The 18,432-nt window shown below is 42.4% G+C and overlaps 1 protein-coding gene across 8 annotated transcripts in view; it reads right to left on the bottom strand.

Annotated features, from left to right (window-relative positions):
* The window catches only part of RBKS (ribokinase), a 107,905-nt gene that overhangs the window by 29,057 nt on the left and 60,416 nt on the right, over positions 1-18,432 (bottom strand). For all 8 annotated transcript variants that reach the window (XR_008891744.1, XM_056568591.1, XM_056568589.1 and 5 more), the window contains 2 exons: positions 12,564-12,655; positions 9,045-9,233 (listed from right to left, as the gene is read on the bottom strand). Coding sequence is in view for 7 of the 8 variants with exons in the window: in XM_056568591.1 (XP_056424566.1) it covers positions 9,045-9,233; positions 12,564-12,655 (281 nt within the window). In the remaining variant the exon portion in view is untranslated. The remainder of the gene's footprint in view (positions 1-9,044; positions 9,234-12,563; positions 12,656-18,432) is intronic.

Below are 18,432 nucleotides of genomic sequence, written 5' to 3'. Positions count from 1 at the left end.
GTATCACTATCCTCTTATGATAAGATTGTGCGGTGGATGTATCACTATTCTCTTATGATGAGATTGTGCGGTGGATGTATCACTATCCTCTTATGATAAGATTGTGCGGTGGATGTATCACTATCCTCTTATGATGAGATTGTGCGGTGGATGTATCACTATTGTCTTATGATGAGATTGTGCGGTGGATGTGTCACTATTATCTTATGATGAGATTGTGCGGTGGATGTATCACTATTATCTTATGATAAGATTGTGCGGTGGATGTATCACTATTGTCTTATGATGAGATTGTGCGGTGGATGTATCACTATTCTCTTATGATAAGATTGTGCGGTGGATGTATCACTATTATCTTATGATAAGATTGTGCGGTGGATGTATCACTATTGTCTTATGATGAGATTGTGCGGTGGATGTATCACTAGTATCTTATAATAAGATTGTGCGGTGGATGTATCACTATTGTCTTAGGATGAGATTGTGTGGTGGATGTATCACTATTGTCTTATGATGAGATTGTGCGGTGGATGTATCACTATTGTCTTATGATGAGATTGTGCGGTGGATGTATCACTATTCTCTTATGATGAGATTGTGCGGTGGATGTATCACTATTATCTTATGATAAGATTGTGCGGTGATGTATCACTATTGTCTTATGATAAGATTGTGCGGTGGATGTATCACTATTCTCTTATGATAAGATTGTGCGGTGATGTATCACTATTGTCTTATGATAAGATTGTGCGGTGGATGTATCACTATTCTCTTATGATAAGATTGTGCGGTGGATGTATCACTATTATCTTATGATAAGATTGTGCGGTGATGTATCACTATTGTCTTATGATAAGATTGTGCGGTGGATGTATCACTATTCTCTTATGATAAGATTGTGCGGTGATGTATCACTATTGTCTTATGATAAGATTGTGCGGTGGATGTATCACTATCCTCTTATGATAAGATTGTGCGGTGGATGTATCACTATCCTCTTATGATAAGATTGTGCGGTGGATGTATCACTATTGTCTTATGATGAGATTGTGCGGTGGATGTATCACTATTGTCTTATGATAAGATTGTGCGGTGGATGTATCACTATCCTCTTATGATAAGATTGTGCGGTGGATGTATCACTATTGTCTTATGATGAGATTGTGCGGTGGATGTGTCACTATTATCTTATGATAAGATTGTGCGGTGGATGTATCACTATTATCTTATGATAAGATTGTGCGGTGGATGTATCACTATTGTCTTATGATGAGATTGTGCGGTGGATGTATCACTATTCTCTTATGATGAGATTGTGCTGTGGATGTATCACTATTGTCTTATGATAAGATTGTGCGGTGGATGTATCACTATTATCTTATGATGAGATTGTGCGGTGGATGTATCACTATTATCTTATGATGAGATTGTGCGGTGGATGTATCACTATTATCTTATGATAAGATTGTGCGGTGGATGTATCACTATTATCTTATGATGAGATTGTGCGGTGGATGTATCACTATTGTCTTATGATGAGATTGTGTGGTGGATGTATCACTATTCTCTTAAGATAAGATTGTGCGGTGGATGTATCACTATTGTCTTATGATAAGATTGTGCGGTGGATGTATCACTATTGTCTTATGATGAGATTGTGCGGTGGATGTATCACTATTCTCTTAAGATAAGATTGTGCGGTGGATGTATCACTATTCTCTTAAGATAAGATTGTGCGGTGGACGTATCACTATTCCCTTATGATAAGATTGTGCGGTGGATGTATCACTATTCTCTTATGATAAGATTGTGCGGTGGATGTATCACTATTATCTTATGATAAGATTGTGCGGTGGATGTATCACTATTGTCTTATGATAAGATTGTGCGGTGGATGTATCACTATCCTCTTATGATAAGATTGTGCGGTGGATGTATCACTATTCTCTTATGATAAGATTGAGAGGTGATGTATCACTATTATCTTATGATGAGATTGTGCGGTGGATGTATCACTATTCTCTTATGATAAGATTGTGCGGGGGATGTATCACTATTCTCTTATGATGAGATTGTGCGGTGGATGTATCACTATTCTCTTATGATGAGATTGTGCGGTGGATGTATCACTATCGTCTTATGATGAGATTGTGCGGTGGATGTATCACTATTGTCTTATGATGAGATTGTGCGGTGGATGTATCACTATTATCTTATGATAAGATTGTGCGGTGGATGTGTCACTATTATCTTATGATAAGATTGTGCGGTGGATGTATCACTATTGTCTTATGATAAGATTGTGCGGTGGATGTATCACTATCCTCTTATGATAAGATTGTGCGGTGGATGTATCACTATTGTCTTATGATGAGATTGTGGGGTGGATGTATCACTATTCTCTTATGATAAGATTGTGCGGTGATGTATCACTATTGTCTTATGATGAGATTGTGCGGTGGATGTATCACTATTGTCTTATGATAAGATTGTGCGGGGGATGTATCACTATTCTCTTATGATGAGATTGTGCGGTGGATGTATCACTATTCTCTTATGATGAGATTGTGCGGTGGATGTATCACTATTGTCTTATGATAAGATTGTGCGGGGGATGTATCACTATTCTCTTATGATGAGATTGTGCGGTGGATGTATCACTATTCTCTTATGATGAGATTGTGCGGTGGATGTATCACTATTGTCTTATGATGAGATTGTGCGGTGGATGTATCACTATCCTCTTATGATAAGATTGTGCGGTGGATGTATCACTATTGTCTTATGATGAGATTGTGCGGTGGATGTATCACTATTCTCTTATGATGAGATTGTGCGGTGGATGTATCACTATTGTCTTATGATGAGATTGTGCGGTGGATGTATCACTATTGTCTTATGATGAGATTGTGCGGTGGATGTATCACTATCCTCTTATGATAAGATTGTGCGGTGGATGTATCACTATTGTCTTATGATGAGATTGTGCGGTGGATGTATCACTATTCTCTTATGATAAGATTGTGCGGTGGATGTATCACTATTGTCTTATGATGAGATTGTGCGGTGGATGTATCACTATCGTCTTATGATAAGATTGTGCGGTGGATGTATCACTATCCTCTTATGATGAGATTGTGCGGTGGATGTATCACTATTGTCTTATGATAAGATTGTGCGGTGGATGTATCCCTATTGTCTTATGATGAGATTGTGCGGTGGATGTATCACTATCGTCTTATGATAAGATTGTGCGGTGGATGTATCACTATCCTCTTATGATGAGATTGTGCGGTGGATGTATCACTATCCTCTTATGATAAGATTGTGCGGTGGATGTATCACTATTATCTTATGATAAGATTGTGCAGTGGATGTATCACTATTCTCTTATGATAAGATTGTGCGGTGGATGTATCACTATCCTCTTATGATGAGATTGTGCGGTGGATGTATCACTATTGTCTTATGATAAGATTGTGCGGTGGATGTATCACTATTCTCTTATGATAAGATTGTGCGGTGGATGTATCACTATTATCTTATGATGAGATTGTGTGGTGGATGTATCACTATCCTCTTATGATAAGATTGTGCGGTGGATGTATCACTATTATCTTATGATGAGATTGTGTGGTGGATGTATCACTATCCTCTTATGATGAGATTGTGCGGTGGATGTATCACTATTGTCTTATGATAAGATTGTGCGGTGGATGTATCACTATTCTCTTATGATAAGATTGTGCGGTGGATGTATCACTATTATCTTATGATGAGATTGTGTGGTGGATGTATCACTATTCTCTTATGATAAGATTGTGCGGTGATGTATCACTATTGTCTTATGATGAGATTGTGCGGTGGATGTATCACTATTCTCTTATAAGATTGTGCGGTGGATGTATCACTATTGTCTTATGATGAGATTGAGAGGTGGATGTATCACTATTCTCTTATGATAAGATTGAGAGGTGGATGTATCACTATTCTCTTATGATAAGATTGTGCGGTGGATGTATCACTATTGTCTTATGATGAGATTGTGCGGTGGATGTATCACTATCCTCTTATGATAAGATTGTGCGGCGGATGTATCACTATCGTCTTATGATGAGATTGTGCGGTGGATGTATCACTATTCTCTTATGATGAGATTGTGCGGTGGATGTATCACTATTATCTTATGATAAGATTGTGCGGTGGATGTATCACTATCCTCTTATGATAAGATTGTGCGGTGGATGTATCACTATTATCTTATGATAAGATTGTGCGGTGGATGTATCACTATTATCTTATGATAAGATTGTGCGGTGGATGTATCACTATTGTCTTATGATAAGATTGTGCGGTGGATGTATCACTATCCTCTTATGATAAGATTGTGTGGTGGATGTATCACTATTGTCTTATGATGAGATTGTGCGGTGGATGTATCACTATTCTCTTATGATGAGATTGTGCGGTGGATGTATCACTATTGTCTTATGATAAGATTGAGAGGTGATGTATCACTATTATCTTATGATGAGATTGTGCGGTGGATGTATCACTATTCTCTTATGATAAGATTGTGCGGTGGATGTATCACTATTCTCTTATGATAAGATTGTGCGGGGGATGTATCACTATTCTCTTATGATGAGATTGTGCGGTGGATGTATCACTATCGTCTTATGATGAGATTGTGCGGTGGATGTATCACTATTATCTTATGATGAGATTGTGCGGTGGATGTATCACTATTCTCTTATGATAAGATTGTGCGGTGGATGTATCACTATTGTCTTATGATGAGATTGTGCGGTGGATGTATCACTATCGTCTTATGATAAGATTGTGCGGTGGATGTATCACTATCCTCTTATGATGAGATTGTGCGGTGGATGTATCACTATTGTCTTATGATAAGATTGTGCGGTGGATGTATCACTATTGTCTTATGATGAGATTGTGCGGTGGATGTATCACTATCGTCTTATGATAAGATTGTGCGGTGGATGTATCACTATCCTCTTATGATGAGATTGTGCGGTGGATGTATCACTATTCTCTTATGATAAGATTGTGCGGTGGATGTATCACTATTGTCTTATGATAAGATTGTGCGGTGGATGTATCACTATCCTCTTATGATGAGATTGTGCGGTGGATGTATCACTATCCTCTTATGATAAGATTGTGCGGTGGATGTATCACTATTGTCTTATGATAAGATTGAGAGGTGGATGTATCACTATTCTCTTATGATAAGATTGTGCGGTGGATGTATCACTATCCTCTTATGATGAGATTGTGCGGTGGATGTATCACTATTGTCTTATGATAAGATTGTGCGGTGGATGTATCACTATCCTCTTATGATAAGATTGTGCGGTGGATGTATCACTATTCTCTTATGATAAGATTGTGCGGTGGATGTATCACTATTATCTTATGATAAGATTGTGCGGTGGATGTATCACTATTCTCTTATGATAAGATTGTGCGGTGGATGTATCACTATTATCTTATGATAAGATTGTGCGGTGGATGTATCACTATCCTCTTATGATGAGATTGTGCGGTGGATGTATCACTATCCTCTTATGATAAGATTGTGCGGTGGATGTATCACTATCCTCTTATGATAAGATTGTGCGGTGGATGTATCACTATTCTGTTATGATAAGATTGTGCGGCTGATGTATCAAAAACAACAAAAATTGCATAACAACATCGATAAATTTCCCCAGAAAAACTTTGCAGATGAAAAGAAATATTATGCAAATTAAGATGCAAATGATAACACCCCCCCCCCCCCCCCCAAGTCAATTAACATAGTGCAGAATGACGGAATTTTAAGTGGTTAATGCGTCCGCTGCGGATGTTACGGAGCAGTCAAGCGCCTCGTGTGACCTGCGGGATTTGCTATATTCAGGAAACGGATCAACGCGGCAACTAAAAATATCGTTGTGAGTTATATATAGTAAATCTTCCCACGAGGGGGGGGGGGGGGGTCTCATAGTAATTGCAGATTAGGAGCCGACGTCACCGCATCTATTAACTTGGTGAGTGTCGAGTACTGAGTCAGAGACTTCAGAAAGCGCCGCACACTCCACCATCACACCGCTCTGTTAACCTTTCATTGACAATTTTAGAGGATTTGTGATGTTATGGGAGCGCAACGCTGGCCTGGACCCCAGTATTTATGCCCTTCTCTGTTTCCCTATTGCTCCTTGTAAATGATGTACAGACAGTACTGCTTCCCTGTCTCTCCCTGGAAATCTGTGTATTCCTAACAGTGTGTCACCAGCTGTTGCAAAACTCCTAGCATTCCCGGACAGCCAAAGTAGTTTTGCAACAGCTGGAGACGCACTGTTTGGAAAACCACAGCTGTAAATGATATAGATACAGATAGTACTGCCACCCTGTCTCTCCCTGTCAATGATATAAGTACTGATAGTACTGTCTACCTGTCTCTTCCTATAAATGATGTAGGTACCGATAGTACTGTCTCCCTGTCCCTTCATGTAAATGATGTAGGTACTGATAGTACTGTCTCCCTGTCTCTTCCTGTAAATGATGTAAGTACTGATAGTACTGTCTCCCTGTCAATGATGTAAGTACTGATAGTACTGTCTCCCTGTCTCTCCCTGTATATGATGTTGGTACAGATAGTACTGCCACCCTGTCTCTTCCTGTAAATTATGTAGGTACTGATAGTACTGTCTTCCTGTCTCTTCCTGTAAATTATGTAGATACAGATAGTACTGCCTCCTTGTCTCTTCCTGTAAATGATGTAGATACTGATAGTACTGTCTCCGTGTCGCTCCCTGTATATGATGTTTTTACAGTTAGTACTGCCACCCTGTCTCTTCCTGTAAATGATGTAGGTACTGATAGTACTGCCACCCTGTCAATGAAGCAATTTCTCTATTGCTCCTTGTAAATGATGTACAGATAGTACTGCCTCCCTGTCTCTCCCTGGAAATCAGTATTTTCCTAACAGTGTGTCTCCAGCTGTTGCAAAACTACAACTCCCAGCAAGCCCAGACAGCCTTTAGCTGTCTGGGCTTGCTGGGAGTTGTAGTCTTGCAAGAGCTGGAGACACACTGTTTGGAAAACACTGATTTATTGGGAGAGGAAGGTAGACAGTACTATCTGTGCCTATATCATTTACAGCTGTGGTTTTCCAAACAGTCTACCTGCCTCTCCCAATAAATCAGTGATTTCCAAACAGTGTGTCTCCAGCTGTTGCAAATGTACAACTCCCAACAAGCCCAGACAGCTGAAGGCTGTCTGGACTTGCTGGGAGTTGTAGTTTTGCAACAGCTGGAGACACACTGTTTGGAAAACCACAGCTGTAAATGATATAGGTACAGATAGTACTGTCTATCTGTCTCCCCCTATAAATAAGTGTTTTCCAAAGAGTGTCTCCAGCTGTTGCAAAACTACAGCTCCCAGCAAGCCCAGACACCCTGAGCCCTTAAACGGCTTTGAAGCGAGTGCAGAGCAGCGAGTGTCGGCTACTATCAGTAGCCTCGCACTCACTGCTTATGCCAAGCAGCTGCGACCCCGCTACTGTTCCGGCATTTAACCCTTTAGATGCTGTGATCAATGGCGAAAAAATAAAATAAAAAACTTAAAAAAATACCAAACATCAAAAATACAGATTTTTTATCACATCATATTTTGGACAAGAATAAGTATAAAAAGTGATTAAAAAGTTCCATCAAAACAAAAATGGTACCAATAAAAACAAACAGATCACGGTGCAGAAAAATAAGCCCTCACACATCCCTGTATACGGAAAAATAAAGTTATAGGGGTCCAAAATTTGAAAAGAAAAAGTTAGAATTTTTTTCAAAATTGCATAATAATAGAAAAATTATATAAATTGGGTATTGTATTAATCGCATTAACCTACAGAAGATAATGTATAATTTTTACCATAAAGTGCACTGCGTAAAAACCAAACCTCCAAAAAGTTGCAAAATTGCAGTTTTGTTATAAATTTGCGCCTGCAAATAATATTTATTTATTTCATCGTACATTTTAAAATGTCATTACAAAGTACAATTGTTCACGCAAAAAACAAGCCCTCATAGGGGTCTGTAGGTGAAAAAATAAAAAGTTATGGATTTGAAAAGGAGATGCACAGACAGTACTGCCTCCGTCTCTCTCTGTAAATGATTTAGGTACAGATAGTACTGCCACCCTGTCTCTCCCTGTAAATGATGTAGGTACAGATAGTACTGTCTCCCTGTCTCTCCCTGTAAATGATTTATGTACGGATAGTACTGCCTCCCTGTCTCTCCCTGAAAATGATTTAGGTACGGATAGTACTGCCTCCCTGTCTCTCCCTGTAAATGATTTAGGTACAGATAGTACTGCCACCCTGTCTCTCCCTGTAAATTATGTAGGTACAGATAGTACTGTCTCCGTCTCTCCCTGTAAATGATTTATGTACGGATAGTACTGCCTCCCTGTCTCTCCCTGTAAATGATTTAGGTACGGATAGTACTGCCTCCCTGTCTCTCCCTGTAAATTATGTAGGTACAGATAGTACTGTCTCCCTGTCTCTCCCTGTAAATGATTTAGGTACGGATAGCACTGCCTCCCTGTTTTTTCCTGTAAATGATGTAGATACAGATAGTACTGTCTCCCTGTTTTTTCCTGTAAATGATGTAGATACAGATAGTACTGTCTCCCTGTTTCTCCTTGTAAATGATGCAGGTACAGATAGTACTGTCTCCCTGTCGCTCCCTGTATATGATGTTGTTACGGATAGTACTGCCTCCCTGTCTCTCCATGTAAATGATGTAGGTACAGATAGTACTGCCTCCCTGTTTTTTCCTGTAAATGATGTAGATACAGATAGTACTGTCTCCCTGTCTCTCCCTTTAAATGATGCAGGTACAGGTACTGCCTTCCTGTAAATGCACAGACAGTACTGCCTCATGATTGCTTCCAGTCCGTTTTATGACCTGAATTATATTCAAGAGAATGAAGTTTACTGATTCCATAGATTCTAACAATATTTTAGAATGATACTGTACCGTGGTGTCCACTGCTGTTACTTTATGTGTTGCGATGTGCCTGTGTCCTGGCTCTTCCTTGGATACGATTACACATCCTTCTCCTCCTAACGTCACCAGGACCAGATGACAACCTTTGGCCAACAGCGCCGACCCGGCAGCTCCTGCATCAGAGGGGCTCCTCACCGGCAGGCCTGTCAGTATCTCTGCCTGGAAAATTATAAAGGGACAGAGTCAGCGGGAGGAGCAGATCGGTGGTAAGGTTAGGTGGGTCTGGTGCAGGATTATGGCCCGGGTCTTGTGTGCCAAAAAAGCATAGATCAATAAAGGATCTGTGGGATCTCTGTGTCCTTCCTATCACACTACATTGGGGGTGAATAGTGCCAATATACAGCATCCAATGGAGCAGGCTATGGTACAGTAAAGGCCTCATGCATCCCTATGTTATTTCCTTACAGTGTTTCCCAATCAGGGTGTCTCCAGCTGTTGCCCAACTACAACTCCCAGCATGGCTGGCCATGCTGGGAATTGTTGTTGTTTAACAGCTGGAGGCACCCTGGTTGGGAAACACTGCTCTGAGCGTTGCTGTTGGTCTCCCATCCACTGCCTAGACAAGGGGTCCTCAAACTACGGCCCGCGGGCCACAACTGCGGCCTGCCGAGGACATTTATCTGGCCCGCCGCTGCGTGGGACATCCCTGTGTCCTGAAAGATGTTTTCGGGACACAGGGATGCGCTCTCGGAGGCCCCGCATTTACTTTAAAAACGCTGGGGCCGCCGGGAAGGTGGCGCATGCAGGGACGTCACTGACTTCCCGTGCGTGCGCCCATAGCAACGGAGCGCGGAGGAGCGTAGCAGCATGAGGACGTGCTCTGGCCAGCTAGGTAAGTGTTACCAGCGGCACGTCAGCTTCGGTGCTCCGACCACCGCTCCTTCAGTCCCGGGATTTACTGCTATGTCCAGACCGGAGGAGCGGTGATCGGAGGCCTGAACTGGGGCAGAACACAGGCATACAGCCTCCAGCAATACACTGTATGGCTGGAGGCTGTATGTCTGTGGGGGAACATACTGCACCTAATGTAGGGGGAACTATACTGCACCTAATGTGGGGGAACTATACTGCACCTAATGTAGGGGGAACTACACTGCACCTTATGTGGGGAGCTATACTGCACCTAATGTGGGGGAACATGCTGCACCTAATGTGGGGGAACATACTGCACCTAATGTGGGGGAACATACTGCACCTAATGTGGGGGAACTATACTGCACCTAATGTGGGGGAACTATACTGCACCTAATGTGGGGGAAATATACTGCACCTAATGTGGGGGAACTATACTGCACCTAATGTGGGGGAACTATACTGCACCTAATGTAGGGGGAACTACACTGCACCTAATGTGGGGAGCTATACTGCACCTAATGTGGGGGAACATGCTGCACCTAATGTGGGGGAACATACTGCACCTAATGTGGGGGAACATACTGCACCTAATGTGGGGGAACTATACTGCACCTAATGTGGGGGAACTATACTGCACCTAATGTGGGGGAAATATACTGCACCTAATGTGGGGGAACTATACTGCACCTAATGTGGGGGAACTATATTGCACCTAATGTGGGGGAACTATATTGCACCTAATGTGGGGGAACTATATTGCACCTAATGTGGGGGAACATACTGCACCTAATGTGGGGGAACTATACTGCACCTAATGTGGGGGACTATACTGCACCTAATGTGGGGAGCTATACTGCACCTAATGTGGGGGAACATACTGCACCTAATGTGGGGGAACATACTGCACCTAATGTGGGGGAACATACTGCACCTAATGTGGGGGAAATATACTGCACAAAATGTGGGGGAACTATACTGCACCTAATGTGGGGGAACTATATTGCACCTAATGTGGGGGAACATACTGCCCATAATCTGGGGGAACTATACTGCACCTACACCTAATGTGGGGGAACATACTGCACCTAATGTGGGGAAACTATACTGCACCTAATGTGGGGAAACTATACTGCACCTAATGTGGGGGAACTATACTGCACCTAATGTGGGGGAACTATACTGCACCTAATGTGGGGGAATTGTACTGCACCTAATGTGGGGGAATTGTACTGCACCTAATGTGGGGGAATTGTACATCACCTAATGTGGTTGAACTGTACTGCAACTAATGTGGGGGAACATACCGCACCTAATTGGGGGAACATACCGCACCTAATGTGGGGGAACTATACTGCACCTAATGTGGGGGAACTATACTGCACCTAATGTGGGGGAATTGTACTGCACCTAATGTGGGGGAATTGTACAGCACCTAATGTGGGGGAACTGTACTGCACCTAATGTGGGGGAACTGTACTGCACCTAATGTGGGGGAATTGTACTGCACCTAATGTGGGGGAATTGTACAACACCTAATGTGGTTGAACTGTACTGCAATTAATGTGGGGGAACATACCGCACCTAATGTGGGGGAACTATACTGCACCTAATGTGGGGGAACTATACTGCACCTAATGTGGGGGAATTGTAGTGCAACTAATGTGGGGGAATTGTACTGCAACTAATGTGGGGGAATTGTACAGCACCTAATGTGGGGGAACTGTACTGCACCTAATGTGGGGGAACTGTACTGCCAACCCTAATGTGTGGGAACTACAACTTAATGTGGGGGGATCTAAACTGCCAACCAAATGTGTGGGGAACTGTGCTGTGTACTTAAAGTGGTAGTCCACTAATAAGATATATAAGTATGCATAGGAAGTTGTTCATGTTTTTTTATCTATAGTCCGGCCCTCCAACGGTCTGAGGGAACGTGAACTGGCCCCCCGTTTAAAAAGTTTGAGGACCCCTGGCCTAGACCATGATACCTGCTGCTTAGCATGCTGAGAGTTGTAGTTTTGCAACAGCTGGATGCACCCTGATTGAGAAACACTGCCTTAAAGAGTACCTGTCATGATCTTGTTAAATGTTATAATCCTCCCAGGTCACTGCCCCCATCATGATAAACCACCCACGGCCTTTATTTTTATTATTTTTTAGTTTTCTACCTTGATATTGCTCTGTATTTTCTGCTCAGTCTCAGTCAGATTCACAAACTGGGAAGGGGCGTTCCCCAGCAGGCGTGACATCATCTGAAGCCATACAGGGGAGAACTTCCTCCCTCACTCTGCTACTCACAGCCCAGAGCAGTTCAGTGTGAGATGAGCTATGATTGGCTAAAGCAGCACACACCACCCCCCTCAGCACTCCAGACTGCATTTCCTGATTTTGGACTTCTGCCAGGTTAGCAGGTGTCCACATTCTGTGCAAGAGATAGGGGGAAATGTGCTCTGGACAAGTAGGGAGACACCTAGTGGCAGCTTTTTTAAACACAAATAAAACCTATAAGAATTAGAAAGATTTTTTATTTACCATAAGGAGTGCAATAGCAAAAATTAGTTTTAAATGAGAGTGACCCAGAGTGAGGAAACATAACAGGAGGCCGAGAAATCACACAGAGCGTCATGTCCTCACCTCGCTCTCATTGCAGCAGAAGATATCAGAGTGAGTGTAGAAGGCCGGGTCCAGATCAGCAATGGCCGGAGCGGGGTTAAAGATCGTCCTCGCTAAAGAAAAGAAAAAAAAAACACAAAAATACAAAGGTTGTACAAAGAAGCAATTTTTTTATTAGGTGGAATTAAATGGTGTTTTTCAAGGATATATTTTTTTTATTGAAGACCTATCCTTAGCATAGGGGAACTGGAGGACTACAACTCTCACCATGCCATGGCAAATCAGTTGCAAGACTACGAAGTTGCATAATATAAGAATTTCAAATATGTTGCAAAACTACAACCCCCATCATGCCATAAAAAACTGTCGCACAACTACAATCTATCATAATTTTTAAAGTGGTACTCCGCCCCTAGACATCTTATCCCCTATCCAAAGGATAGGGGATAAGATGTCTGATCACGGGGGTCCCGCTGCTGGGGACCCCCAAAATCTCTCCTGCAGCACCCCAGACATCAGCTGCACGGAGTGAAGATCGCTAAACAGGGGCTGGAGTATAGTGATGTCACAATCCCACCCCCTTGTGACATCACGCCCCGCCCCCTCAATGCAAGTCTATGGGAGGGGGCGTGACAGGCACGCCCCCTCCCATAGACTTGCATTGAGGGGGCGGGTGTAAAATCACAAGGGGCAGAGCCATGATGTCACGATACTCCGGCCCCTGTATGGTGAGTGATCAGGCACAGAGCGATCTTCACTCCGTGCAGCTGATGACAAGTGGGTGATGCAAGATTGCGGGGGTCCCCAGCGGCGAATAGGGGATAAGATGTCTAGGGGCTGAGTACCCCTTTAAGTGGTACTCCGGAGGAAAACATTTTTTCAAATCAACTGGTGGCAGAAAGTTACTGCTATATAAAAATCCTAATCCTTCCAGTACTTATCAGCTCCAGAGGAAGTTGTGTAGTTCTTTCCAGTCTGTACACAGTGCTCTCTGCTGACACCTCTGTCCGTATCAGGAACTGTCTGAAGCAGGAGAAGTTTGCTATGGGGATTTGCTCCTGACAATTCCTGACACGGACAGATGTAGCAGCAGAGAGCACTGTGGTCAGACTGGAAAGACCTACACAACTTCCTCTGGAGCATACAGCAGCTAATAAGTACTGGAAGGATTAACATTTTTTATATAGAAATAATTTACATATCTGTATGACTTTCTGCCGCCAGTTGATCTGAAAACATACTTTTTTTTTTAGAACTTTTACAAAACTACAATTCACACCAAACCCGCACAAAACTACGTAAAACTACAATGTTGCAAAACGACAATTTTCATCCTGCCCTAAGGGCCTTTAGCTGTAAGTGCATGATGAGTATTGTAGTTCTGCAACAGCTGGAGAGCCACAGGCTGGATACCACTGGACTAATCTAATAAAATGAAAAAAAAAAAAATTCAATACTCTCAGAAAGAAGGATGACATCCCCATTTGGAACTATATTGGTTGCCACTCAGCTTTCCCTGGTTTAACAAAGAATATGACAAACATAATAAAAATGTATTCTATAATTCAGTCCAGTAACTAAGAATCTTACTGCAGAGCTCAGAGCTGATGGGGGTGAGCTCGAGCCGTATATGTAAAATACTTTGTAAAATGTGAGAACGGCTGATGTTACAATGACGCAAGGGAAACACAATGGAAAAGCGTCTTATCTGCATAAGTCATACCAGCCTTGTGGCCTGTGGCTCCCTGACAACTTGGCTGCGCTCGGCCCTACAGCTGGGGCCAATAACCCTGCGTGGGGACGACTGACGTTCTTTATAAACAGACTCCTAATACATTACAAATGCCTCCTGGAGCAATGTGAACACAGGCCAAGTCCGGAACACACAGAGTGCTTCATAAGAGTTGTTTAAAGGAGACAAGATTATAACTATAATACCTATGTACAAAAATATAACTACTATCATACTGCCCCCTATATACAAGAATATAACTACTATAGTACTGCTCGTATATACATGAATATATCTACTATAATACTGCTTCTATATACAAGAATATAACTACTATAATACTGTTCCTATATACAAGAATATAACTACTATAATACTGCTCCCTATATACAAGACTATAACTACTATAATACTACTGCCTCCTATATACAAGAGTATAACTACTATAATACTGCTCCTCTATACAAGAATATTACTATTATAATACTGCTCCTATATACAAGAATATAACTACTATAATACTGCTCCTATATACAAGAATATAACTACTATAATACTGCTCCTATATACAAGAATATAACTACTATAATACTGCTCCTATATACAAGAATATAACTAATATAATACTGCTTCCTATATACAAGAATATGACTACTGTAATACTGCTCCTCTATACAAGAATATTACTATTATAATACTGCTCCTATATACAAGAATATAACTACTATAATACTGCTCTTATATACAAGAATATAACTACTATCATACTGCCCCCTATATACAAGAATATAACTACTATAGTACTGCTCTTATATACAAGAATATAACTACTATCATACTGCCCCCTATATACAAGAATATAACTACTATAGTACTGCTCTTATATACAAGAATATAACTACTATAATACTGCTCCTATGTACAAGAATATAACTACTATAATATTGCTCTTATATACAAGAATATAACTACTATAATACTGCTCCTATATACAAGAATATAACTACTATAATACTGCTCCTATATACAAGAATATAACTACTATAATATTGCTCCTATATACAAGAATATATCTACTATAATACTGCTCCTATATACAAGACTATAACTACTATAATACTGCTCTTATATACAAGAATATAACTACTATAATACTGCTCTTATATACAAGAATATAACTACTATAATACTGCTCCTATATACAAGAATATATCTACTATAATAATGCTCCTATATACAAGAATATAACTACTATAACACTGCTCCTATATACAAGAATATAACTACTATAATACTGCTCTTATATACAAGAATATAACTACTATAATACTGCTCCTATATACAAGAATATAACTACTATAATACTGCTCCTATATACAAGAATATAACTACTATAATATTGCTCCTATATACAAGAATATATCTACTATAATACTGCCTCCTATATACAAGAATATAACTACTATAATACTGCTCCTATATACAAGAATATAACTACTATAATACTGCTCCTATATACAAGAATATAACTACTATAATACTGTCTCCTATATACAGGAATATAACTACTATAATACTGATCCTATATACAAGAATATAACTACTATAATACTGCTCCTATATACAAGAATATAACTACTATAATACTGCCTCCTATATACAAGAATATAACTACTATAATACTGCTCCTATATACAAGAATATAACTACTATAATACTGCTCCTATATACAAGAATATAACTACTATAATACTGCTCCTTTATACAAGAATATAACTACTATAATACTGCCTCCTAGCTGAGAGGTTGTGTCTGTGTTGCTCTCCTGATGTCTGGAGAAAGCCCAGGGAGGGGCCACCCTGGGTGGGGAAGCTCCCCAAGCAAGGCCCAGGCTTCTCGGCCTATTCTGGGAATTAATCCCCAGACACCACAATCCATGGATGAAAATCCTAAAGTTTCTCTGGATGTGAGAAATGTTCAGAATGTTGTCAGTTCTGGTGCAGTAAGAAGCACAGATGAAAAGAAAGCTGTGGAAGTGAGGAAAGAAACTTCATCAAGTAAGGTAATGGCTGCAGGTACAATCCACCCCTCCTGCAGTCAGACAGAGGAGAACATCCCTGGAGAAGCAGACCATGCAGGAGAATCTGCAGCAGCCTGTCCTGATACGTTCTGACCGCACACGATACGGGAGCGGGAGCAGCGCAAAAGTTACAAGCACGCCAGAGGGGACCAGAGGGAGTACACCAGGAAGGCTTCAGGGGGCCACAAGTGCGGTCACTGAGAAGAACCAGGGGCCCAGTCCCCAGTCTGGAGATTGTGACCCCGCAGCAGTGACCACAGCAACACCGAGTCAGATCCCACCTCAGAAGCAGAGTCCTGTGAGTACCCCACCAGCACGGCCCCCCAATACTCAGCGGGCGCCTGAACTGTGTTTGGCTGAGCAGATCCCACCTCAGAAGCAGAGTCCTGTGAGTACCCCACCAGCGCGGCCCCCCAATACTCAGCGGGCGCCTGAACTGTGTTTGGCCGAGCAGATCCCAGCTCTGGTAAAGAGACTTGAGACTTTAAAAAAGACAAAGTTACAGCTGCAGAAACAAATTGAATGTATATACAAGCTAAAGGCAGCAAACCCCAATAACCAGGCCGTCCATGATAAGAAGCTGAGCTCCCTCGCTGTGCAGCTCGCTGACACTGTGCAGGACATGGAGGACGTATTGGAGCGGATGGGACCAGTCGCTGAGACCTTCAGAAACCAGCAGCGATTTGAGGGATATAAGGAAAGACCAGCAACAAAGTCATCTACATCTACTGCTGAACCCAAGTCTTCAGCCTCACCAGGGGACACCCAGCAGTCCTGTACAAGACAAGAGGACATCCAGCAGTCCTGTGCAAGACCACTCCTCAGACCAGCCAGCTTCCCTTTTGAGAAAGGGGATTTGTACAGACAAGCAGAAGCAAGCGTCCAGCAACATCAGAGACCTGCAGAGACACCTCCAGAGGTACCACAAGTCCCAGCAGTCAGCACGGTGAAGCAGGACTATGGACACATAAATGAAGGTAACTCTGTAACAGTAGTGCAGTCACCACAAGCCCCTGGGGGCAGTAGAGAGCAGCAGGACTGTGGACTCTTACCTGAAGGCAGCAGTGCAGCAGAGAGTTCACAGGACATGGCTCTGCAGGGCTTGCTGGGCTCTGTAGTGCAGGATCATTCTGCCAGTGACTTCACTGATATGACTGTATGTGATATTACTGATAATGTGTCTGCAGAGGGGGGTGCTTCACAGTCTGTGTGGGATCTGGGGTCATCTCTGGGGTCAGGTCCACCATTAGTTCAGCCTTCAGAGGCTTGTGACCCCCAGAGTATAGAGGTTGATGGTGGGGAGGGGGCTGTACAGTCTGATGGACAACACTTCCCCCCTTTAGTCACACAAGTATCAGACCCCCCTAGTGCAGGCGGTCAGCAGCCACCACAGCGCCCCCAAGTACAGCAGGAGGGTAGAAGTAGTGGCGCCTCCTCTGGTAATGCCTGGAGTCGTGGGTCACCATTCATGTCCAATGTAAACTATACGGGTCAGGCTTTCAAGAGGAGGAACGTGGTCAGGTTCAGACATAGAGGGGCCAAGGAGGAGCTGCCTGACAGGAGGTTTGTGGTCCGTGAACTTCTGTGCCACCAAATGGGCTTCCTGCCATCTAACATCCTGGCAGTGATAAACCTTCCTGACAGGCAGGGCTATGACGTCAGCTTCAAACTCATGTCTGACCTGGACCGCTTCTGGGCCCATGTCACCCGGGTGAGAGATGCTGATGGCTGGAATAAGTTCAGCTTTGTCCCCATCTCCAGACCGGACACAGCGAATGTCACCATTATATTCTGGAACGAGTCTGTCCCCCCCCCAGGATATAGTCGTATGGTTAAAGAGACACTGTGACCTAATGTCAGACCTGACTAAGACCAGGGATGAGGACGGCATATGGACGGGCGGGTGGAAGGTCCTGGTGAAGTTACGGCAGATTAATAACATTACCCAACATTTGCCCAATTCTTTCTTCATTGGCCGGGAGAAAGGGGTTTGCTTCTATGCAGGTCAGCCCAGAAAATGCTTCAAGTGTGGGAAGACCGGTCATATCGCGAGTGTCTGCACCCTAGTGAAGTGTAAT

Source organism: Hyla sarda, chromosome 3 (genome assembly GCF_029499605.1).
Source record: "Hyla sarda isolate aHylSar1 chromosome 3, aHylSar1.hap1, whole genome shotgun sequence".
Lineage (NCBI taxonomy): Eukaryota > Metazoa > Chordata > Amphibia > Anura > Hylidae > Hyla > Hyla sarda.
The sequence above is the reverse complement of the archived record's forward strand: the minus strand, read 5'-3'. Positions and strand labels throughout refer to the sequence as shown.